Source organism: Puntigrus tetrazona, chromosome 9 (genome assembly GCF_018831695.1).
Source record: "Puntigrus tetrazona isolate hp1 chromosome 9, ASM1883169v1, whole genome shotgun sequence".
NCBI lineage: Eukaryota > Metazoa > Chordata > Actinopteri > Cypriniformes > Cyprinidae > Puntigrus > Puntigrus tetrazona.
Genome location: NC_056707.1, coordinates 15,980,097 through 16,006,177, shown reverse-complemented (window position 1 = coordinate 16,006,177; position 26,081 = coordinate 15,980,097). Strand labels below are relative to the sequence as shown.

The window sequence follows — 26,081 nt, the reverse complement described above, 5'->3', positions numbered from 1 at the left end:
TTTGACTTCTTTGTCTTTATTTCTGAGAAGTTTATAGAGGTGAGATTTTCTGTCATTTTGTTTTAATTAAGATGTGGTTGGTGGCAAATAACGTTAGAAATAATGATTACAAAATGCATATGAAATGTAAACAAAATAATCGCATCTCAAATGCACAAATTAGACTTGATCTGTTGCTTGGATTTAGATTAATTTTAAGGATTTAAAAAATAAATATGACGCTCTGTTTTGATCTGTATGTAGACTGGTTTTAAGCTGCAGATTAGATGACACCTTATATATTGGCTTGTCAGAAAAAATGACCCAGTTTCCTCTGAGCCATCATACTTATTGGGATTCTTTACCTCCCTATTTCTAGCTTTTTTTTGCTGATAGATGTCTTCACTGGGTAAAGAATCTGAGACTGACAATGCTGCTGTAATGAACAAATGTGTTTCATAAGCTTCGAGTCATGCAACAAAAATAGTCAGAAATTTAATTTTTTTAAATATTTTATATATATTTGTGTGTGTGTGTGTATTTATATTTATATGTATGAAAGAAATGTGAATTCACGTCTGTACGGTAGAGCATGCAGCTCAAACAAATTGCATGAAGAATATGGTTGAACTGGGTCACCAAAGGTCACTAGCAAGGACATTGGTTAATATAATGGGAATAAATACACAGCCTAAAGGATGTTTATTTACATTATAAACTTATATTTAATTATTGCAGGTTTGTGTAATATACTGAGTTTGTGTTTGATTCTTGATTTTATTCATTTAAGGAATACTGAATCTGTTTTCGTTCAAGTAAGATAAGTAATGGCATGTTGACACTGAAGGAAGAACAACAGTAGCTTAGCTTCATGTTTCTCCCAATTTCTCTCAACATGGCAACAGCTGTCAGTCAATATATGTGAATCAAAGTGAAATTAATTAAACTCCCATATACTCCCATTATAAAGAAATGTGTTACTTAAAAAGGTAATTTTATTAGCTAAGTATCTTATTTTGCCCCCAGACAGCTGTTGATAATGTTTATCGAGCACCGAATAATTTCTGAAGGATCATGAATCAAATGGGTTCACTACACAGATGTGGCAAACCGTATCAAGTACGTGATTTTTTTTTTACGTTATTGTAAAGTTTAACTCATGTAACGTTAGCCATGTGCAAGAAGGCATTTCATTACAAGAACCCCTGCAGAAGCAAGCACTGATGCTGTGAACCTCTGCGGTCTCTGGGCTTTATCAGATGTCTTGATTAATTCAATTCACTTCAGAGATGTATGAAGAGCACACTTTGATATACCTACAGCCAGTATCTGCGTAACGCGGAAGGTCCTCAAACTCCCACGATTGGCATCTTGTTGATTAGACATGTGACTCACGGAGCTGCTTATCCAATAGCTGAACTTTATTTTCTTATGTCAGATTGAATCTGTTCTGTAGTCAGCTAGCTGAAAGCATTATCAAGATTTGCAATTGCTTGCTTGTTAATAATTCGTAATTAAATTCATAAAAAATAAATAAATACCCAAGAATTTATTACTGCAAGGATTCTATATATCCAAATTGATTGAGGAAAATTATAATGTAGAAAAGTACAAAATTAGAGCAATTTCAATTCAGTGCTTGATTGGCCCTGTATGTGCAATATGGTTTGCTCTTCTTGAATGTATAAGGTGCAGGTTCTAAAACTCATTTAAGTTTACATTGTGACAAATAAATACCTATACATTTGGAATATGGTGAACTCATTGTGCATGTTCATTTTATACCTCACACACCACCATGGTTAATTTATTTAGTTCTGTACCGTTCCCTAGCAACGGTGGGACAACTAGCAAGAGAAGAAAAATCGAATGCTTGTGGAAGAGGAGGGTAGTGACAGAGGAGCAGGTGACAGCCGCAGGTAAGACTTTCAACTTCAGTTCAGTTTTTTAGAATTAAAGACCAAATATTTATTTTATTATTATTTAACGGTCAAGTATCATTTTTGTTAAATTTATGTTGAACACAGCTTTTCTTCTAATTGATTTATTTATTTAAAGTTGCTAATAGTATATAAAAAGAATAAGTTTTTAATGATTTACAATAGTTTTAAAGAGCAGTTAATGAATTACTTGCGTTACATTTTTTTGGTTATAAATAAGCAATTGGAAACTATTTGTAATGTTATCTGACACTGCCAGTTTGCAATTTGTTTAGTGGAGTTATATTTATAGTAAATTGCTTTTTGCATGAAGATAGATTTAGTTTGCTATAGTAACTGTTTTTGCTTAAAAAATAGTTTATTGCTTTTGTTTACTGTCCTTCCTTTGTGAAGCCAATACGCAGAGTTCATCTGCAGCAGCCTCATAGATAATGTAAGAAGTAACTTGAGAGGATACCTACAGAAGAGACACAGGAGAACACACAAACACTTGCACCATATCAGATGACTTTGCATGCAGTATTACAATTATGCAAATGTCTGTTCCCATTTCTACTGCAATGAAATGGTTTAATCTCCAGTTTTCTAAATTAGCATATGAAGAAGTTCACCAAGACTTATAGACAGCACTGGCATTCTTTTTTTTCAAAGATGATAAATCTTCTTAGACTGAATGCTATTACAATTGCACATATTTTTTTTAAACTACACACAGAGAAAATGTTGCTGACTTGGCAAAAGGAATGACTTGGAATAGTCCCTTATGTCATTATTTCAGATATTCTCCTGCTTGGAATGTCTTGCTGACATCTAGATTTCTACCTTGTCCCTTGTCTCTTTTATACCGTTGTCTCTCAAACTGAACCAATCAGGACTAGTGCTGTAAAATAGTATTGCATAAAGTAAGCCCTGTCTCAAATTGTGTGGGAATTATGGGAAATATTGTACTACATTACACAATTTTGCCAATAAGCTTTTCTTAAATTGTTGTGTATTGCTACTCATAATACTTATAGAATGCAGTTTTTTTTTTTTTTTTTTTTTTTTTTTTTTTTTTTTTTTTTTTTACAAATCTAAAAGCAATGTTTATCATTCATCTCATGTATGCACTGCTATCAAACGATATTCACGGCATGAATATTCATGTACTCTGATAATAACCTAATTTTCTTTACTTGCTGTAACTCTTCCTCCCACTACACACGCACACGTTGGGCTCGAATGCTTTAAACTTCATCATGAATTAAGTATTAGAGCGTTGTGCTGATGTGTAGCCTGATGTCACACTGGGCCTGAAGGGACCTGAAGAGCTGAGATAGAAATGTGCAGAGTGAGAATACAAGTGAGCAAGGGAGAGCAAGTGCACTTCTCAGTTTTGCGATGACATTTTTTTTTTCTTTTTAGTCTGTCTTTTGCCTCCCACATATATGCTGTCCTCCTTCGTTCACTGCCTGCCTGCCTGAATTTGAAATGCTAATAATCTCCTCAGTGCTAGAAATATTCTGACTCTCTTTCTTCTATCTGTCTCTCCCTCTCCTTTGCTCATATTTGTCTGTCTGCCACACTTTCTCTGTGTGTTTTTCAGTAGTCTTCCTCTAGCCATTCCTTGGTTCCCTCGATTCATCAGTTCTGTTAGAGTTTCTCGGCTTTCTATCTGTCAGTCAAGGTCAAAGTTTTGTTTATCACATGCACATCAGTATAGTAGGAAAGGGATACTTTCTTTGCAACTATTAAATAGAGTAAGCAATAAAAGAAGTAATAATAATGATAACACTAAAGAGTAAATAAATAATCAGCAGCACAAGAATGTGATCCATATATAGCTGATAGACACGAAAAATAAAGGCAGTCAGAAAAGGCAAACAAAAAGCGCATAGTTTGTTCCCTGGTTTTGTTTCACTGTTTGCCCTCTCAAATGTGCTCAGCAACTGTTCTGCAAGACAGCAAACCATATCAAATTCCAGAAGTAAGCCGCTTAAGGTTTCCTACTTACAGTCAGTACAACAGACTGAAACAATGGCTTGAGTGTTGTGTTGTTATCTCCAAGAAACATCTTAGCTAAGACAATAAAAAGGGTAAGATGAAACAACTTTTTCAAAAACCTTTTTTGCTTCTTTGGTTGATTTGTTTAAATGTTTTAATATTCCTGAAGTTATAATCCAGCATATATTTTGATGTAAAAACTGCTGTCAACAGTTATAACGTTGTTGTATCAGAGTGAACTTACATGCACTACTGTCACCTCAACACTTATTTTAAAATAGTCAGCACATTATTGTTATTAATATATAATTATATGTGAAGGTAATTATAATAATTACTCCATTGTGCAATTATATAATTGGTGTATTTATTTTACATTTTTTATGCTATTGTTATTATGTCATTATGTTGTCGTGGCTGCTGTTGTCATGAATTTGGTTGCAGCAAAGCATCTCCTTTTTCTTAAACTGTAAAGAAAGTATTGAGATTGCATGACTGCTTGACCTGAAAAGTACATTATGGTGTTTTATTCACACAAGTCATATATGTCTTTGCATTTTGTTTGTTTTGTGCTTTCATGTCATACTATGATATTTTCAAGTATATTGATTAAATTGATGTCAGTAACATAGTCTTTTATGAGTCTTTTCTAGTGTTATGAAGCTAATTTTTCTAATGGTCTCAGTATTAATCCGTCTTTTTCTATAACTCTCCTAAAAGGTTCAAGCCTTCTCAATAGCATCAACAAATTCTCTGCAAAGATGTCTACTGGATCTCCAGTGAGCAACAAGACTTCCCCTAGCACATCTCCACAGCCTCCTCTAAGCCCATCAGCACAATCAGACACAGAAGGTCATGAGGACTCAAAACCTACTCCTGCAGCCTCTTCATTTTCCTTACCTTGTTGGGCTACCCAGGCCCTATGTGATTTAGCAAGATGTGAAACAGACCTCAGGCGACTAAGAGAGCAACAAGTGACTGAAGCACAGTCAGTAGGTCGAGGTGTGGAGCGTGCACTGCTTGGAGCACAAAGGGAGGAGCGTCGTCTACTGGAAAGGGTAGAACAAGATCACAGGGACCTACAGCTCAGACTGGAACAGGTGCAGAGGGACAATGGAGCAGCCATAAGGGTTGGACAAAAATTGGTTGACCAGCGGTTATATAAAGTCATTAAACTTAGAGAGATAATAAAGATATGTGGTGATTGTAATAAAGATCGAGAGGGGGATCTGAAGCGGGACCAGCTTCTTAAGGGCGTTCAAGAACTAGTCCAACCTTGGGAAGTCTCACTTACTCTCAAACGTGTGTCTTTTAAGCCAAGTGCCCAACCAAACGCTGTAACTTTTGGTGAAATCAATGTACAAGACCACTACATCCATTTTCCTGTTGGAGGCTGTGGGCCGCAGGGGCAGTTGTGTTCCCTCCATGCCAATGAAGCACGCGGTGGGGCTCATGTCAGTGGAGAGGGCCAGAGCACACCTGCTGGAACAAGTCCTTTGCAAAACCAAGTCTTATCTCCTGGGCCTAACCCAAGGCACTCAACAACTAGTAGTGGGAACTTGAGGGTTGTCCGGAAGCTCCGTTTGTCAGCCCGAAGTGATGAAGAATCAGGGGAAGAGGTGAAACGTCAGTCCCCACAACTGCGTCAAAGATCTCCTAAACAAGTCCTACGTGAAAGGGATTCATCACAGGAGGATGAGTGTGAATCTCCTTCATCTGAATGCAAAGGAGATGAGCTCTTTTTGGCTGTACCATCACTTAGTCATGGCGAGGCAGAGGGTCAGGATTTTGCCCATGTACAAAATGGACCAATCACACAGTTTGCTTCACAGAGAGCAAGAAGGCAACGAGAACTCTCTCCATCTCCAGAACAAGGTCACCAAGAACAAGGTGGCTGGTTCTTGCATCAGTTTGACCATAAAAATCATGCCAGACGGACCGTATCTTCATCACTGCAAAGCCCCAGAGAGATAACCGCTAATCAAGGCACCAACAACCACTTCCTTCGTGGTAGGTCTTGTTCTCAGTTAAGTGCATCCTCAGATGACCAGCCACAAAACCGTGCACCATCCCCTGCAGACAGTGTAGATTCTGGATACACTTTCATTGTCAACTCCCCCAGAGATTTCACCAACTCCCTGCGTCCTACCGCTCGCCTCTCCAGATCGGCTGCTGATCTTTCCTATTGCAACAGACCCCTCAGTGAATCCAAAACACACCCGTCAAGCACATGGAGTGTAACTAAGAGTCATATGTCCTCACTCTCAAGCCCCACCTTCCAAAAACGAAACGAGGTGTCACGGACCAAATCCTGTCACAGTCATGGTAACTTCTCTCAAAAGAACAACCAACAACATGTTACTTGTTCCAGTAGAGTGTCTCGTTCACTCTCTATGTCTGTTATAGATAACTCATCTCAGAAAAAAATAAACCACTTCACATCAGGACGGCAAAATTCTCTAAATGAGAACAGACTGCGTGGAGAAAGAAGTGAGCCAGCTCTTCTGGAATTAGAGGAGGATGCCGAATCATTGGCACCAGAAGAGGTGCATCTTGTCCGGCAGTTTGGTAAACAAGGCTCAGGACGTGCTGATCTCACACTGCCCAGTGGTGTCCATGCAACACCACAAGGCCAACTATTCCTTGTGGATTGTGGGAATGCTCGTGTACAGGTAACTGATGTCAATGGCAATGTCCTACAACAAGTGACTTCTCCAAGTAATGACTTGGGAGGTTCCTCACGACGTTGCCGCAATTACTTCGATGTGGCTGTTAATGCCAAGGGTTTAATTGCTCTGAGCTGTGCAGCTGAAAGGGCTCTCCTGATCCTTAGTCGGCATGGGCGTCTCCTCCAAACATTTGGAGGGGGACCCTACATTGCAGGAGTACCTCGAGATGAGTTGGAAGCACCGAGGGGAGTGACTGTCACCCAAAGAGATGAATTCCTAGTTGCAGATATACGAAAGGGCACTCTTACAGCACTAAAACTTGAACCTAAAACTGGTTCCAGATTGGAACGCACTGTAGTTACCGGTTTCCACCGGCCTTACCTGGTCACAGCATGCTTGCACTCTGGTCTTGTTGCAGTGTCTGAGCGAGGCAGTGAAATGGGGCAGGAGCCTTGTGTGAAGATTTTAGGACCAGGATGGGACACTCTACGAATCCTGGGTGTTTGTTCAAGCTTAGGACCCGTACTCTCCTGTCCGTGGGGCCTCTGCATTGATAAGGATGGGTCTGTTTTGGTGGCAGACTGGGGAGAAAAACATCGGGTGCTTCTATATCCCCCTGATGGGGCAGGACGAGTGATTGTGTCTGATGGACTGAGCAGCCCTCGTGGACTGGCACTTTTACCTAATGATCTCCTCGTTGTGTCAGATAGCATGCACCACTGCATTAAAATTTATCAGTACAAATGAAGAGTTACTACAAAGCTTAAAAATCAAAATCAGGTAAAACTTTAGTATAGGTATCAGTACTTACTATTAACCTAGCTGCTTATTAGCATAACTACTGATAACATATTGGCTGTTTATTTGCAATTACAAAGCACATTCTTTATGACCATATTCTACGTCCCTTTTATCCAGTACCTAAACTGAACATCTACATGACTATTAAGCAGCAGAATTGGACCTTAATGAGATGAATATTTAGCAATATATATGTAATGTATGTGTGTTTGTATAGGCTATGTATAATACAACACTTATCACAGTCACAAAAGGGATTGAAAAAAAAATACTTTTATACAAAAGACTGAATGCATAGGCTAAATAACCTAGGATTTTTGTGTGTTGTGCTTTGATATTTGTTTTGAATCCCTGGTGATTTTTCTTTGTACTGCACTTGTTTGACTTTGTAATGAGACTATACTGCATGCTATTGATAATAAATAACCTTGCCAGCAGGAGGCAGTAATGATACATCAACATGTTAATGCATTTGAAAAGTATCTGTTCATCAGTGAACTCAAGAAAAAAAAAAAACTCATTCCTAACACCAATACATAATGGACAAGGCTCCTGATTATTAAAAAAAATGTTTTTTAGATGTTTTCTAAAATATCAGAATTTATATGTGAGAATGTCTTTGACTGTTCTTCAAACATAACATTAAAGGAGCTTATAAGTCTATCTGAGCAGTTCTTTTTATCATTAGTATACTTGGCCCTTGAAATAAAATGGGAATGTAACTACTGAATGTGAAATATTTTTGGTATGACTGTGAAATTTTAAAAAAGTGAACCAGAACCACTGGAATCTTTTGAATAATTCTGGAATTCTTTCCTGCTAACTCTAGAATCCTCGGAGTTCTGTAATGACTTGCTGCATGAGTGAGAGTCTCTCAAAGCTCAACAGGGAATGTTGACTAACAAACACACCCAGTCTGCTACTCCTTTTCAGTTCCAAACTAGGCTAAACACATTGTCTTGGCTTGACCCCAAAAAAACAGGATGGCTATAATCTAATCAAAATGACATCTGCTCACTTTTTGAAGGGTCTACGCAAACATGCAAACATTTATATAACCTCATTTCATACACAAAAAAATTATAGACATTTTTGTGATATCCTTCCTCTGTCCTAAAAATGTTTTGTTATTCAATAGAAAGGTTTTCCTCTCCCTTGTTTACACTGTCAGAGGATGTGGTGTCTCCTTGTTGGTCAGGAAGTGGAGACTTGTCTTTGACTTTGTGTGTGCCTGAAGCTGGAATTAATTCAACTAAGGTTTTCGTCACGTCTCTTTTTTCGCCTCATGTGCAGTGAATGACATTTGAAATACTTTAATATCAGATAATATGTCTATTTGCCAGGTCACAATAGTGTGGGATGTGGAATTGACACAGGCAGATGAACTTCCCAGAAAGAGAAACCTGTTCTACCTGTCCTGTTCCATTCTTAAATTGTTTTAGAAAGTTAAATTTATCAGCCTTTTACATTGAACATTTAACCATAAGCATTTCAATAAGTAACAATTCTTACATTCCTGTAGTAAAAAAAACAGTAGATCATGTATTTAGCAATGTCAAGGTCATGGATTTGATTCACAGGAAATGAATGAGCTAATCAAATGTTTATTTTGAATACACTCTGGCTCTGGATTTTTGTAAAGCTAGACTTAGTAATAAAGATATTCTGGTATCTGCATTATTGAGGCATAACAGAAAAATTATTTTAAACCACCATCTTGTCCGTGAGGTCCCATATAATGGTTGCAATGAATAAGCCTTAAAGAATGATGTTAAGCAAGGAATGTTAGATGGCTCTTAAAATTCTCAAATAAAAAATATATCCTGCAGTGTCTACAAGAAAAAAACACCTATAAAAGAACTGGGTGCAAGTTGTCCTTCATTACAGAGGAATGCCTGAGTTTGCAGTTTATCTACAAACCCCAAACCACATCATCCCAGATAGGGTAAATACTAGTTATGTCTTGAAATAAAAGAAAAAAAATATATGAAAGAGCACAGATAGCCAACTTTCAAAATGAAAATGATATGCTTTAAAACGTCTCAGCAGTCTGAGAAATTAAAATGTCTCCGAGAATTTTAAATAGATGATAATGACATAGTAAACTTTTTGATATTGCGTTTATGAGGTCTAGCTTGTTGTAACAGTAACAGTTTTGCCACAAGTAGTATGTAGCTGCATAATTGAGATCCACATGCAACCTATAATAATGTGCTTATGGATAAGAAATAATTATTAATATGGAGAAGTATGCCTCTGTTGTTTGAGCTGTGCATGTCTTAAGGGAAATTTACCTTTTTCCCCTCATCTAAGAATTAATAAACATTTCCTTGAGGTATTCTTTAACAGTTAACAGAATATGGGTGGCTAGTGTGGGTGTTTTGTGCTGTATATTACAGTATGAACATTGTCTGTATCAGGCAAAATGGCAAATGAGTGGCACACACAGCCACAGTTGTTTGCTTTGAGGGGATTTATGGATGTAGCAAGTAAACTTTAGAGGGGCAATAAAAAATACCCCTCACAGTGAGAGATGAGTGTGTGTGTGTGTGTGTGTGTGTGAGGGGTGGGGGGCACAAATGTTAGCCATATGAGAATGTACAAATAAGGAAAAGCTCATTGAAGAGTTTGCAACATTTTTACATTTAGAGTAAGGGAGAAATGTACGCTACACACTAAGGACACAAAACATCTGAATTCTTGAGCCCATAGATTTAACTTAAATGGCTTGGCCCAGAAAAGTCCATCATCGCGCTCATTTATTTTCTGTTAAACATGAATGCTCGGGCTTTTTTTTTTTTACTTCCTTGCAAAGTAACTGTTAAAGTGACTGAGATTAAGTCATTATAAACTGAAAATGTTTCCTTTCAAAGCTCCTTCATTCTTAATGCGTTCTAACTTGGTGTATTCAAGAGACACACGACAACCATATTTGCACAGAGTCAAAATAAATGTGAGGGACAGAAGTGCTAAATTATCTGTTTCATGTAAACCTAGAGATGCCAGGTTTGCTTCTTTCTTGTTCCCACACAAATTTGCACACAGACACACAAAATCATATACAGTTTTAATTAGAGCATTTCAATAAATTTGAACATACAAAAAAAGTATAAACATTATAAATTACCTATGGCAAAATGTAAAATTCACATCACGATCTCTCGTCACACCTACTTTTTTAAGACGTTCCACTTAAATTTAGTAATTCTCTGATGAGCATGTATGGGAGGTCATATCTTCCTCTCTAAATGCTTGTAGAACAGTAACTTCTCACTTTCTCTTTTTCCCCATCTCTTTCTGTAATTCAACTAGAATGAAGCTTTAAAATGATAATTTGCCTTGGTGATAGGTTAACTCGTTCTTTGTTGGTAATATGACAGAATGCGTAATTGAAAAAAAACGCAAGTTAAATAAGGAATAGCAATTTATGTCCGAAACAAACAGTATTTTAAATTTAACACATTTTTAGAAGACATAAACATTGCTATTGACTTCCACTAGTGAAAACATATCCGGAATATAAAGCCACTAAGCGACAGTGGCGCTTTGAAAAAGCCCTTTTTATTGTCCCAGCAAGTCCAAGTCTCTGTGCAAATCACAGAGTCTGAGCAATGTACAGCAGGTCACCCAAGACTTTTCTGAATGTAGATGTGTTCCAGTTTCAGCAGAATTCTTATTAGCTCTTATATTTCACCAACATAAAACAAAGGTGGCACTGCTGAACAACAATGTGTATGAAGATGAAAGAGTGAATAGCTTGTGGTTGTGTCATTTATGTCAAGATTTGTGCACAAAAATCCCTGGGGTATTTATATGTTTACTTTTGCAAATGCATAACACAAGCAGAGCAAATATCCATAAGTGATCCTCTCAATGTAAAAAGATTTTCCTGTGATTGTATGACAGAGCATGAGAGAGTGCCAGCTGCTCTCCATTGTGACAGCACAAGGAGGAAAAGCTCTGGAATGTACACAGCTTGAGCCTTTGAACTCAGGTTCCTCTATGCTCCCTACGTCTTTCCTTCTCCTTTTGTGCTTTGGGGTCAACAGGTTAAAGAGAGGTGGAGGTCAGTGTGTTATGACCCTCTCATCTGCCATCTTCCTCTGCGCTCAACACCTCCCACACACAGTGCAGTGATTACCAACACAACCCTCACCTCCTTGAACTCCTAAATGTCCAGGTTTGCCTACAAAAGACAAAGTTGTCATTAGAATTCCAGACATTCCAAGTCACAATCATAAAGGCTGCAGCTTAAAAGCAGAATGTGGTTCACTTCCATCTGGGATAGCTGACAACTGCCCGATAAGACACATTATGGACATTCAAATAAATAAAACTGCCTTTGATCAATTCATAAACTTAACATTTACTAGACAAATTACAGTTAAACATAGACAAATGTAATATGTAATGTTTTGAGAAATATAATGCCTCACCTCAAAGAGGGGTTTCCCGCTTGTAAAGTGCTGCACTGGTTGGGCCCTCAAACTGCAGTTTAATTGCCTGTTTGAGATTCAGCTGAGGGTCAGTAGTTGCAATGTTAAACACAGAATCATCAGGTAAGGCACAATGTGGGGAAATAGATGAAAGGTCAATGGTTGGAGATATTGACGTCTTTTGAATCCCACCCCAATCATCTTTCTGTGCATGGGATTGGAAGTGAAAATGTGGGTACCCCAAAGGGGCGCTTTCCCCAATTTTAGTTTGACGAATTTGGCCCTCCTGGTTTGGCATCACCCCTAATGAAGCCATAACGGAGTTCCATTTCAGATCTACTCCTCCAGCTTGTTTGAGGCTCTTCTCCATCACATCCTCTATGATGTAAGCAGTTTTAGGTTTTAAGAGGTAGTTGCCATCCCTCGTGTATCCAAGCCCTTTTAAGGGTTTGTCTGAGACCAGGAGTTCAGTGAGTGTGCACTGTTCATTTGTGGGACTGCTCTTGGGGACAGCTTTTTGATTGTGCCTAGAAGCTCTGCCCTGAAGACTGGCTTGATTGGAACCAGGTAGAGGCAAGGTTGATGGCCGACTGCGGCAGCGAGGAAGCGAATGTTGTTGAATCTGCTGGATGAAATTTAGGCTGTCAGCAGGCACGGTCTGTACTGTGGCCAAGGAGTGGCAGGTGGAGGAGGAAGTCTGTGAGGCAGGCATGGAGTGGAAACGCTCTGCAGTGGATGCTGGGGAACAGGAGGCAGAAACAGATGTCGAAGATGGAGAAGAAGTGGCGGGGACTCCATCAACACCCATTTCTCCTGAACTAATGGATGCTTGGGTCTTGACTATGGCTGAAAAATAAGAATTGTTGGGAGCACCACTAGGTGTAAATGGTATGAGACCTGAAAAGGGCTTTGCGCCATAGCTCTCCAGAAGTTGCACAATTGTGAAATGACCTTGTTTTCCCGCTACTTTGACTGGGCTGCGACCATAGCGGTCCACATGGTCTGGTTCTGCGCCTTTCTCTAAAAGCATGGCCACAATTTCAGTATGCCCCTCCTGAGCAGCAATACTAAGCGCTGTGGCACCTTGCTGTTTGCAAGCCAGGTCTACATTAAGACCTTTAGCCCTAAGCAGCAGCCTGCCAGCAGCTGCATGACCTCTCCAGGCCACAGAGTGCAAAGGAGGCCGACCGTCAAGATCTCTAGAATTTGGGTCAGCTCCATATTTCAGCAACAGTTCAATACCTTCAAGGTCTCCTCGCCAAGCTGCTACATGGAGTGCAGTTCGCCCTTCTGCATCTTTTGACTCCAGAGGTACACCGCCTTTTTCAATGAGTAGGATGGCCATGTCTAAACGGTCCTCCAGGACCAGCAAATAAAGAAGAGGTCTTCCTTCAGCATCACGGACATCAGTGTCTGCCCCTCTACGCATCAACAACTCCACAATCTCCCGATGTCCCTGGAGAGCAGACGCACTGAGAGCAGAGTGTCCATCATATGCACGATGATCAATGGGTGACTTTCGGTCTAGAAGTAGCCTGACTGTACTGCAGTGCCCTTCTTGTGCTGCTAGAATTAGAGGGCTCCGACCCTCTACATCAAGCTCACCCACACGTGCCATGCTTCCTTTTTCTGTCAATATTGCACACACACTTTTGTGACCTTCACAAGCTGCAGCATGCAATGGAGTCCAGCCCAGGTCATCTTTGTGATTCTCATCCAAACCCCTGTCCAGCAGTGCTCTTACAACTTCAACACTACCCTTTGCTGCAGCCAAGCAGAGAGCAGTGCGACCTTCTCCATCAATGCCATCCACTGCTGCCCCCCAAAACAGCAAACGGTTAACTGTGCCAGCATGCCCCAGAGCTGCAGCTGCAAGTAGAGGAGTGATAGCAGAGGGATGAAATCCAGAACTTTCATCTACATCAGCTCCAGCTTCCAGGAGGAGTTCAACCACTTCCTCATGGCCTTCATAAGAGGCTAATAGTAAAGGCGTCATTCCATCTCTGTCCTTATGTTCTGGATCAGCACCTCGCTCCAACAAAAGGCTTACAACCTCTCCATGCCCTCGTCCTCCAGCTGCCGATGGCACACACAATGCAGCAACAGACAGTGCAGTACGTCCATCCCCATCCGCTAGATTCAATTCGGCCCCAGCATTCAAGAGGATCTCTACTGCCTCTTTGTGACCCATGTATGCTGCGGCTATTAGTGGAGTACGTTCCTCACGATCTGAGCGGTCCACTTCAGCACCATGATCAAGGAGGGTCAACAGAATTTCCTCATGTCCACCCCATGCTGCTGCTCGCAAGGCTGTCCGGCCATCTGAATCACAGCCATCAATCTCTGCCCCTGCTTCCAGAAGTAGACGCACAGCTTCCTTGTGGCCACCCCATGCAGCGGAGCGAAGAGCAGTCCATCCCTCACTGTCCACATGCTCCAGCAGGGCTTGTGCTGTAGGACTCTTGCTCCCTTGCTCCTGCACCCACTCTAGCAAGACCTGCAGCACACCAACATGGCCTTGTCTGGCAGCAAGTGTCAGTGCAGTTTGCCCCTGGTTGTCGTTCAGTAAAGGGTCTGCTCCACGGCATAACAGCAAGGCTGCCACATCTACAAGTCCAGCGTGTGCTGCAGCTGCTAATAATGTCCGTCCATCTGATGGGTCTGTACGGTTTACGTTGATTCCACTGTCAAGAAGTGCTCTCACAGAGTCTTCCCTCTGTAATGCTCGCCGAACTATCCTGCCTCCTCCTCCAACACAGTGAACCCCAACACTGGTGCTATTGTCTGGTGAACAGCTTGCAGGGTAAATTCCACTTTTCATTAAGAGTTGTAGCACATCTTGCTGAACTAATACAGGTGTACGACTAGATGAACAGTCTTTTCTGGCACCATTAAGTGCTGGAACTCCAGTCCATAGCAGCCATAGTGCCAGGAGGGCCGGTTCCCCTTCATGAACTCCACTGTTGAGAAGGTGATGGGCCAGCTGGCAAGTCTCTTCTGTACTCAAACTGCTGGCTTGAAGAGAGAGGGACATGGCCAAAGAAAGGTGACCATCCTTCACACAACACAAAAACTTCTGTGTGCAGTATTTAACATCAGTTAACCATTCAGCAAAACTGCTATGAAAGAGCAGTTTACTGCCCTCAGGGCCATCTACAAACAGAGATGCCAGAGCCACCATCTGTGTCTGGAAGTCTCCAATCCCTAGGTAGAAGTCACGGCTTTTGGCAATAGTGTAGAGCTGCTCAGCTGTTAGTGGTTGTGGGGATGCCAAAAGGATATTCAGCAAAGGCCTAATATGGACAAACAGTCTTCGAGGAAAGAGGCGCTGACAGAGCCAAAGGTAGAGGCCATTCAGTGTGCCAGGAATGTCCCGAATTTCTCTAAGTCCTACTAGACCATGTGCAACACCATCTAATACTCGCTCAAGAAACAAGAAACAGCCACCGCTTTTTATGTGCAAAAGATTAAGCATTTCAGCTGTCTCTGGTTTAAGCTGTCTTCTCAAAGCCCCATCCTGGTCGAGCCTCCGCAGGATATATTGCTGTACATCTCGTACAGTTGCAGGCTTTCTTAAGTCATCCAGACACAACCTCCTAAAACCTACAGATTAGAGAGACAAGAGATGAAATTAGAGTAGAATACATAACAAAATGAGAGATATAGTAAGACACAATATTTGTTAAAACATCCAGATGAGTTTTTATGAATGCACAAATAATATACATATGTTCTGTCTTTATAAAACTGTGTGTGAATCTCATTATAGTTTTTATTGTCATCATAGTGTCTCTGAGTGGTTCACAATGTTGTAGGTGTTAGATTCACACAACTGATCTGATTGCTTTTAATGTGCATTATGAATGCAGCACTAGCTCTCTAGTTCATTGAATTTTTTTGACATTTAATTCCACACATTTTTTTGCAACTTCAAGTTACTATACAAATTAACAACAAAACCATTTGTCAGAATAACCTCAGTATGTTTTTAGCAAATTGTGCAGTTATTTTTTCCCAGTATTTTCATGTTGTGGGCTGAGGTAAAACATGATGGCCCTCGAGGCTTTCCAAGCCAAAGTTAAGGACCTTGCATTCAAATGTGTTTATAAAAGCAGAAATATACACACAACCAGTGCACAATAGATTGTAATCTCTTAACGCTATACTTCAGATGTCATCCAAAAGAGCAAATAAGTGCGTGGGACCCTCATCTCATAAGACCAGGTCATTTAATCTAGTAAAAAACAAAGCACTATAAAGCCATAATATACTGATATAAGAGCAAAAAGCAAAGAAAATAAAGAGTCACAAGATGTATGTTTGGGAATACAGAATGTTTGGGTGGCCATATAAGTGTGGTAAACATTAATCATTTATGGCTAAATGGGTTTCTAAACACAGAACATAAAATCCCTGTACACAGCCTTAACTAAGAGTGTTTTGTGTACCATCTAATCATCTAAGCATATACCTGAGAACATCTTGCAAATGGCTTTGTTCTGGCGGCGTGCAGAGCAGACTAGCAAGATCCAAGGGGGTAGGAGCTGTATGTATTTTAGCAGGAGCTCTGCAATAGAGGAACTCTGAGTAGCCGCAGATCCTGATATTGAGCCTTCTCCAACTCCATTACCTCCACAGTATCCCGCGTCCAGGGAATCAACCACAATAAACACACTGTGAGCTGGTGGTGTCAAGGACAAGAGGGGTTCTAATACTGCCCTAAAGAAAAAACGAAAAGGTCATTTTAAGAAAGTGCTTAAAATAATAAAACACACATAAAATGCATAACCTAGTTGCCACTGCTAGTATTGTGTCATCTTTAACCACACAGACATATATTTTTTAAATTGAGTCAACTTGGGGGTGGATGTTTGGGGTGGTGGAGTAGAAGGAAGGAGAGGAAGGAGAAGCAAAGAAGGACATATTTCTCTCAACAACAGTGCGCAAAATGAGGAATTCAACCATTTTAAGAATCGGAAATAGGAAAGACATGTCATCACATATGAATGAAAGTCAATTCAAAACTAAAACAGAGCTTATCTGAATAGGAAACAAGTGCACAAATGTGGCATTGTTTTGTGCAGAATGCAATTATAAGAGTGCTTTATTTAGAACTATATACTACATGCTAAGCCATCCAACAAACTCTCAGCTTTTCAAAGCCGTCTTATTCTTCAGCATTTTTTCTTTTGGCCACTTCACCTAACTTGAGGTGTGGTTGCAGAGGCATCATGACTCAGTGTTATGGAAGCTCTGTGATTTCCTGTTGCTTCCAGGGCATACCAGTAGACAGTGTGAAGGTGCTGCTTCCTTATCAAACTCACATTCACATATCTTTGTTGCTTTTATCGCTGACCCACTTGACTCTGATATGATTGCTCTTTTAATCAACACTTAAATGTGATGTGCTTTATGATAATAATGCTTTCATCTATCCAAGCTAAATATGCAGCCAACTAAACAATTTGTAGGTTGATTTCCTAAAACACTAAGGTGCTCTGTTAGCTTGAGCATTATGATTTAGGCAAATAAATTCAACACATTTTCAAAAAAAAAAAAATTGAATAAATGGTAAATATATTATATTATAATCAATGAATAGAAGTGTGTGTGTGTGTGTGTGTGTGTGTGTGTGTGTATATATATATATATAGTAGTATATAGTACTATATTTACATACACATATGTAAAGTCCATAATGCATCATAAAATGTCTTTGAACCCCGATATCTTTTTTTTCATAATTTACTGATCATTAACTGAAAAAAATACTTGATGGAAACACTGCATTCTCTTTAGAGTCAGGATAGCTCATAATTCTGATAATAATTAACATCAACACTTGTTTTCTTTAATAGAAAACAGCATTTTAAATAGCAGACCTTATTTTGTCGGTTTTGGTTAAACAGTTCAGTATTGAACTTCCTGTCTCATACTCCCACCATAAAATATATAGTCATAAGCATGCCGTGTTTATCGGTTCCTTATCTCCAACACGTGGGCTCACTTAATTTGTTGAGCTAATGCCCTTTTAACATGCTCACAGATCACAGCTTGAGTCGAACAACCTAATAAATGTTCTTCCTGACTCATTCTGTCTATAAAGACAAGCTATGGGCTTGTCTTGACCCCAGGAATGGTCATGCTAGTTAAATTCAAACAGAGAAGGGTTAAGAGATCAAACCTAAGAGAAGAGTTACGTAAAAAAAATTATATTTAGTAGTGGACAAAATGGGAGTCTTAAGGCTTTTGGTCATGGCCAGGCAGCTGAAAGTTAGATTTACAACCAACCACTGCTTCAGCTGGAAACATTTGCAAATCCTCACTGCCAAAATCAGATGAAGTCCAAACATGAACTGAGAATAGGTTACAGTTGCTATAATACAATTTCATTTTGCTTTGCAAAACATTTAGTGATTTTACATACTTCCAATACAATAATCTTAAACTAATTTTCTGTTCACTACAACATATCTATCTATAGAGCTTCAAACTGATGATCAAGTCATAATTATTTCCTGATGACAGAAGTTCATGTCCTGATAAAATAAACTGTCTTCATCGTTTGTTGCCTTTCAAATAAACAGTGTTAATGATAGCTTACGTACGTCACAGAGCATTTTGAATACAGCAGGGACTGACGCTCACATTTAACTCCTAAACTAACCCTTCTTACATTCTCTTGCCGGGACCACAGAAAAACATCACAACAGTTTGTTAGCATGTGTAAGGCAAATGTGGAATGTGGGCCTCTACGTCAGATCTGAGAGGGAAAACTGAAAGAACCAGTGTAAGAGCAAACACTGAAAGAAGATAAATAGAATAGAGAAAGTTGTCAGTGTGGCGACCTCACCAAGGGACACAAACTCCAAAAACTAGTGGCACGACTCTCTGTCTTTACCCCTTTTTTTTCCCCTCGAAGGTTGTAAATAGCGTCATCCATCTGCACTGAATACTGGGCTATTGTGATAACTCTGAATAGGCATCATTATTGCGACAAGAGGAATAAATAAATAAATATATGTGGCAGAAAAGCAGAACAATAGCCCCTTTTCCTGCTTTTCACAGTCTTTCTGAGGGGTATCAGATGAAAATACGATGGAGGAGGAGAATATAAGGGTTGGGAGGGTTTGGTAGGAAACAATAAAAGAAACGTTGTTCAAGCAAGATGCCACTGAGTGCATTTACATTCACAACGAACACTAAAACATCTGCTTACTATAAATAAACAGAAAATGGATGTTTACACAATTTTAAAATTTAAACTTTAACAACCAAATAATCACAGACAAAAAGGCATTCATTTTTTGTCTTTTAAAAAAGGAATAAGAAAAAGCTGTGTGGATTTTATTTTAAAAAATTGTCTTCTGCAGCGACGCTTTATTTGTTACAAAAAACGTCACAAATTGAAGGTATAATTTATTATTTGATCTAAAATTTCATGTTAAATGCTAAAATGTTCTAGAGCCTGACACTCTGTTAAACTCTGTCTAAGCCATTTAAAGGCCCCACTGAAGTGTCATTTTCCTTGCACAAACTATGTGAAATACAGAGGGAGAGTGTAAGGTACACCAAAGGCCTAGCTGTGAAACATCTGGGATTTCTCACAGGAGTAATGCTTGGAGAGCAAACATGAAATGCTTGGAGAACTAAAGGCTGACAGAAATGAGTTCAAAGGGATCTCGAAAAGTGAGTGATTTGTTGCAGAGCAAAAGCAAGAAAAAATGTGAGAAATTCTGAGAAGAAAAGGTGGGTTTTAGATGTACTGTGAATTTTTTTAGATTTGTAATCTATATAAAACGTTAGAAAAAAAAGAAAAAAAAAGAAAGTTGGTATTGGTACATCATGTTCTAATAACAATATCATTGTTATTACTCATTACATTTATAAATAATTAACCGACGTGTTCATTCACATAATTTCCGTTCAGTTGAGAGGAAACATTCTGTCTAAAAAACTAACTCTAAAACTTTCTATGCAATTATGATAGGTGACCAAACCAACCTTTTAAAAGTGTCATCAGGTTCTCTTTGGCAGTGGAGGGGCTCCAGAACAGCAGCAATAGCAGCACTGCTTATCGCTTTCAAATAGTTCGGTCCCAGAAGTGTACTTTCCTTCAACTGTTCAACTAGCCCCAGGACAAATCTCCACACTTCAATACTGCCTGCATCCTCTCGCTGGCAATAGTGCCAGGCCAAACACCGTGATGCCAACCCAGCCGCCCTGCATGCTTCCGACTGGGGCCAAACCAGTTCTGTGAGGAGGGCTGTCTTACCCGTGCCCGGGCCCCCAGTCACTAGGACCCCTGGAGAGACACGGGCTGTTCCCTCCACAATCTTGGTGGAGTCTCGCGCCTCTAGGCATCTTTGTAGCTTCTCGAGGGCCCATTCACGGCAGTAGAACCGCCGGCTCCGTAACAAGCTGGGTAACATGCTCCTCATCTGGCTCTCAGGAGATGAACGGGGATGGACCATGAAGATTTACCTTCTTCCATAGTCCCTGATAGAACAAGCGAAGCAGGTGGCTCTGGGAATCTTTTCAAACAGCTTGCAATTAAGTTAACATAGAAAAAGCAGGGGGGTTCGGTTGGGCTGTATGCAAATGTTTGCTACCAAAGGTTTCCGGCATGAAGAATCAGAGAGAGTGTCCTCGGATGACTGTTGGCTGCAGGTGTGTTTGTATTTTGCAATCCCGTATGTCCAAGTCATACTGCTAGTCAGAAGCCCTGTAAGACAAAACAAACATAAAGCTTGATGAGAAGGGTATAATTACGTTGATGTTTAAATACTTTCTCCTAACCCAGTTTAATATGCAGATATAATATAATCATAATAGATTATCATAATAATAATAATAATAATACTTTTCATATATACAACTCAGCTCAAAGTGCTTCAGAGGTCAGTCGATTAAAAAATACAGAACGATTAAAACAAAACAAAACTTTTACAACAGGAAATAATAAAAATATACAATTAAACTCATTGCACTACTGTAAACTATTGGTTGCGCCAGACTGCTGCATTTGACTGGTCAGGATGTTTTGTAATAAAACAGTGTTTACACAATTCACAGATATTCATATTTGAATGGCTTACGTTATGAATGATTTTTGGCATAGGCTACTGTCATGTAAATCTCAAGTGATCTGGTGGTGCTGCGTTTAGCCATTATGGTCGAAAAACATGGAAGCTTCTACCAACTGAATACAGTCCTTGTTTTCTCAATTCCATTTGGTGATGCTAGCGGCACAGAAATTACATACTTCACCTTTAAATGAAAGCTTGGCATTTAACTTAGCCATGACATGTGAGAAGGAAAGGTTGAGAGGGAAACAGAAATAGAAAGAGGGGTAGAACCTATCTGTCAAACTCCCATGAAAGCGAGAGCTCGGATATGCAAGCGAGTCAAGGTGCTGACCCAACCCTCAACTCAAACTGTCCCGAGCAATAAAGAAATAAAAGTTAAAGAGAGATCAAGAAAGACAGTGAGTGAAAGAGAAAGATGACACAAAATCGTACCTTTGAAATTCAGGTTGTCATGTTTTTCCTTTATGTTTTCTCCATGGCAGTGTTCAGTCTCGCCTTAAACGTATTACTCTCTCTTCACGTCTTTCTGTTGCTTCTTTCTTCCTCAGGTTTTGCTGGACACACTGAAATCTGCTCCTCCTTTCACATATTCTCCTCGGCTCCCAGCTGCTTACCGGTTTTTCTGGTCCTTTATCTCCTCCCCTCCTGCTCCTTAACATGTCAGGGCATGAAGTGAAATAGCTGACTGCAAGAAAGAGAGAGAGAGAGCGAGAGAGAAAGAGAGAGAGAGAGAGAGAGAGAGAGAGAGAGAGAGAGAGAGAGAAAGAGAGAGAGCATGAGTAAGGGAGGAGTTAGGGTTTGGGGTCAAAGTTTAAACACAGATGCATGATGTCATAAAGTGTTTCTTTTTCTTGCTTGCTTTCTTTGTCTGTGCACATTCTCTTAAGACAGCGAGAAATCATGGACAGGATCCAGACTGTTGCTCTAAATATACCTCACATGTCTGCAATTTATTAGAAGCCATAAACAAAACAGAAGTGCCTTCAGTGAACAGCAACCTCATTACAACAAATACAGTGCTGACAGTGTGTTTTTTACAAAATGTCTAAATCAACAACTAACTAATCAACAACATATGTTGGGGGGTGGGGCAGTGTAGCGGTTAAATATACTGGCTGTCTGCCCAGAGGTCACACCGGATCAAATTGTTACGGATGATCCATGAATCCTCTAAGCATTGCGTCCTCGAGGGAAGTGCCCATCCCAAAATTGCTCCAAGGGGACTCTCCCTGTAATTACTGTACTTTGGGTTACTTTGGATAAATGTGTCAGATGAATAACAAGTAGTTAAGTAATATATGTGCGTTTTAGCTATGTTAGTACATTTCCCCTTAATATATTTGCCGGATTTCTAGGCTTATTAAATATAGAAGTAATAAACAGAAATGTTAACTTGCATTTTAGGTTTATTTTCATTGTTAAAGAATTACATTGATTTTGCTATTGATGACGCATACCTTACACAAAGTATATAAGGATGCACTGCCAAGAAAGCCAAACTGGATACTACTCATAAGGATCATGATATGTATGATATATATAGCTGTTGCTTATTATTCCTCACCGGTTTGTAATTACAGTTGTGATAAATTACACTATATTTTTCTCTGTGTTATAATAAACAGGTAGTTGACAGGAAAACCCAGGAGTGACAGCATTGTTCTGTAGTGTGGAATCCTAGACGTATCAACAGAAATGTACAATTCTTGTATGCATATGTATCATAATGTAGTTATTATAACCTCTTATAATTAAGAGACTACTTGAAATATTCCCTAAACATTTTGGAAACTTACCAGAAAATATTTCACACCTTTCAACCCTACTTAAACTGTGCTCAGATAAGTGTATTTTCTGGACTTTTTTTATTGGGGCAAGTTGTCACATATTTTAATGCTACTTATGTTTACACTTTATTATCTTTTTTACATGTTTGCGGTCTCAGGAATTGTTTCGCATTTTATATATATATATATAAAAAGTTAATGTTTATGCTATTTCATGTGAAATACCCCAACACAGGTTACAATACATTTGTCTTAGATTATAAATCAGACATAAAAAAATATCAGAATGATACCTTACCTTCTACTATACTAATACAGATTCATATGCATTATATTTGTTATGCCAAAATAATAAATAATTACAAAGCTTAAGCTTTCATCAAAGTGACAGGTTCAGTCCCTCCTGGAGTCATCTGAGGTTACGCATCTTTTGAGCAAAGCACACCTAGTTGACCTCTACAGGTGAATCTCTCCCTTTTCGGTCACCAACCATTTTTATCCTTAAGGTTACGTAAAGTCCAACTAAGTTATGTGAGATCACTGATACAGGAACCCAACACAAGAACACAATTTATCGCAATAAAAAAAAATGTAGACACCTCACCTGTACACTCGGTTTCCAGCGTTCCGAATAGCGTTTAATTCACCGGAACTGGAGACTGTGCAGGTTACAGGTGCCGCATCTTCATCGTTCTGACGCCCACCAGCACACAGCACTTGTGCAGCAGGAACCCGAAGCCTTCGGATCCTTCACGACACAACGGCTGCAATTTAAATAACCCGTTCTTTTCTCGTCAGCATGGCAACGGATCCACGCGTGTTCGCGGTGTCGCTCCAAGGCACATCTGTGTTCGGATTCACGCACTCAGACGCGTTGGTTTTGGGCAGTGTAAGGTGGTCGTTTGGTTACGCGAAGCTCCGTGTTGTTCTGCGTCGTGTACGTCCAAAATTCCTGAAGATTTGCACAGAAGCAAATGACTAAATGTACGCAAAAACGGAGAAGATCGTGCGCTGCTCCCACCATGGAAGTCCTAGGCAGCTCTAAGTTTTCATGCATCTTGATTGGTTTATTCCGATCGTGATCTTATAGTCCACGAGGGGGCGCGTTTGTTAAGTAGTATCAGATGGCACTATCATACAGTTTTTATTCAAAATAGCAAACCTATTGGTAATTATAAAGTAAGTAATTATAAATAGACACATGTGTACAAATATATAAAAAGGGACTATTTGGTGGTTAAAATAAGGCCCAGAGTTTGTGTGAAATACTTTTTTTCATAGATGGCTTTGTTTACCAAAATGATTTGTTGAAATACGAGGATATTATTTAATACACCCTTAATACACAAATTGTGATTTTTTTGCCTTTCTGTTGCTTGCTGAGAATGTTTAAGAACTGCTTGATGTTTTGACCTTTCTGGAACAAGAGTGTTCTTTACAATAGCCTTTTTTCCTGTTTCTGGGATGCACTGGAAATCCTCTGGTGTGATTTTTGCATTTGCGAGGCAGGCCCAGGAATTCAGACAATAATGCTTGGAATAAATTCACAGGCAGCTTCCTGACTACAGTAACACACCTGCATCTAAAGCATTCTTACTCTTTTATTTCACAGTTGGCAAACTGTCAAAAATGCCTATACAGTCTTCAGTGACTATGATGATCCTTCACTTTGATTATAATTATTATATTTTCTAAACAGGCTATGCTACAGCAGATTCCACTTTAATGGTGCAATTATCAGGAGCGACACAGCTACATGTATAAAGCATGCAGAGAATAGATTGAAATTGATCTGAGATGTTAAAATGATTGCATCTGGGTCTGAGCAATGCATTCAGCTTTTTTTTTCCTCTCACATGAATCAATTTTCCCTCCTACACAAGCCTATAACTTTGCATTTGCATTTGTTGCCTGGAGCTCTGCTCAATATTACAACTAGAACAGATACATTTTCTTAAGAGAATGGAGCAGAGATGGTTCACCTCACAAAGGATCAAATCTGTGGCCGCTCTGTGTAACACAAGGCTGTGTAAACATTAAGCAGACAAAGTCCAGACATGCCAGATATGAGATTGTGCATTAACAGTTTCTGGATGCTGTGATTAAACGCTAAGGCAAGTACATGGCTGCAGGGGATGGTAATATTACATAATTTAACCAACAGGGCTTTTGCTGTTATGCCCAGACACCACTGTAATATACTTTGGCCATGTCAGAAAACACAGTTGTGTTACTACTTGGCCTCCAGTGATCTGCTTTAGTCTCTGTGCCCCAGGTGCTTTCAGTTTTCTGGATGTAAGTGATAGAGCAGACGGCACAGTGTCTGCATATATGTTTGTTTTTTTTTACTGCTAGATTATTACTTACCTTCATTTTGTTCGCATATACTGTAAGAGGTCTTATGATGTGCTTATGATTGTATTTGCATATTCAAATCCTAAAATTGACTTTTTAGTTGACAGTTACATAGCCTATTCTATGTAGGTCAATGGAAGGATCTAATTTGTCCTAATAAGTTTAATGATAGTGTGGTTATTTGGGTTGGAGAAAAACATGCAGGTCTTTATGGTGCCTTTAATCCATTATTTTGTGCTCTACTTTGTCTGTTCTTTTCACAACGTCTATTTGGTTTGCTTTTATAAACCTTGACCCTGCGTGTTACTTAACCGCTTTCAGTGGGCTTTATGCATAATGCTCTTTGCTTACATTAGTTGCCTTTTGCTTTCTGGTTTGAGAAGATAAAATATTAGACTTTTAATAATAAATAAATAAAAAATTTGTAATAAAATGGTTCCCCAAAGAATGTTTGTTAACAGATCAATTTTTTTTTTCTTGCAAAGAACCTGTCTAGCTTTTTTGCACTAAAAAGAGCCTTGTGGAATGGAAAGGTTCTCTGTAATAGGTAATAAAAGTGCTTTATAGACCCATGCATGTCAGTGAAGAACCCTGTTTTTAGGTGTATATCTTCTGTATGACTTAAACTGTTTATGCATGTATTAGTGCCTTGGCAGCAATGTTTTGTTGGACATGCTACCTTATATATTACCTCTTTTTGGGGCAATCATTTGCATTCGTTCATTTTAATATGTGTGATATGCAAAGCAGACGGTTGGTTACTATGTCTTAGTCCAGCAGGGGGAAGCAATAATCTATTAACCATGTAATCAATCTATTAACCAACAAGGAGAGGATGAAAAAAAGAGGGGCGGTATTTTGCGGTGGTATTAAATCACTGAAGATGGAAATCTTTGAACTGTTTTCAAGTTTTTGTAGATCTTTCTTTATCTTGCAAAATACTATTTATTTACATAATTAGTAGACCACTAACAGTAGGTCTACTAATTATGTACATAAATATTACACACTTGTCATTTACATCACAACCAGGTTTTATGTC

At 39.3% G+C, this 26,081-nt stretch overlaps 2 protein-coding genes across 2 annotated transcripts; one reads left to right on the top strand and one right to left on the bottom strand.

Annotated features, from left to right (window-relative positions):
- The first annotated feature begins 133 nt into the window (after positions 1–133).
- LOC122351503 lies at positions 134–8,037 on the top strand. Its single transcript, XM_043248590.1, has 2 exons — positions 134–1,898; positions 4,623–8,037. The coding sequence occupies exons 1-2, from the start codon at positions 1,778–1,780 to the stop codon at positions 7,316–7,318; spliced, it is 2,817 nt and encodes a 938-aa protein (XP_043104525.1). The 5' UTR covers positions 134–1,777; the 3' UTR covers positions 7,319–8,037.
- Positions 8,038–10,426: 2,389 nt separating this feature from the next.
- On the bottom strand, positions 10,427–23,729 carry ankrd50l (ankyrin repeat domain 50-like). Its single transcript, XM_043248717.1, has 6 exons — positions 23,289–23,729; positions 21,330–21,582; positions 19,813–20,533; positions 16,280–16,527; positions 11,809–15,411; positions 10,427–11,558 (listed from the first exon to the last, which is right to left on the bottom strand). Exons 3-5 carry the CDS (start codon positions 20,280–20,282, stop codon positions 11,810–11,812), a joined length of 4,320 nt encoding a protein of 1,439 aa, XP_043104652.1. The 5' UTR covers positions 20,283–20,533; positions 21,330–21,582; positions 23,289–23,729; the 3' UTR covers positions 10,427–11,558; position 11,809.
- Between the last annotated feature and the right edge of the window lie 2,352 nt (positions 23,730–26,081).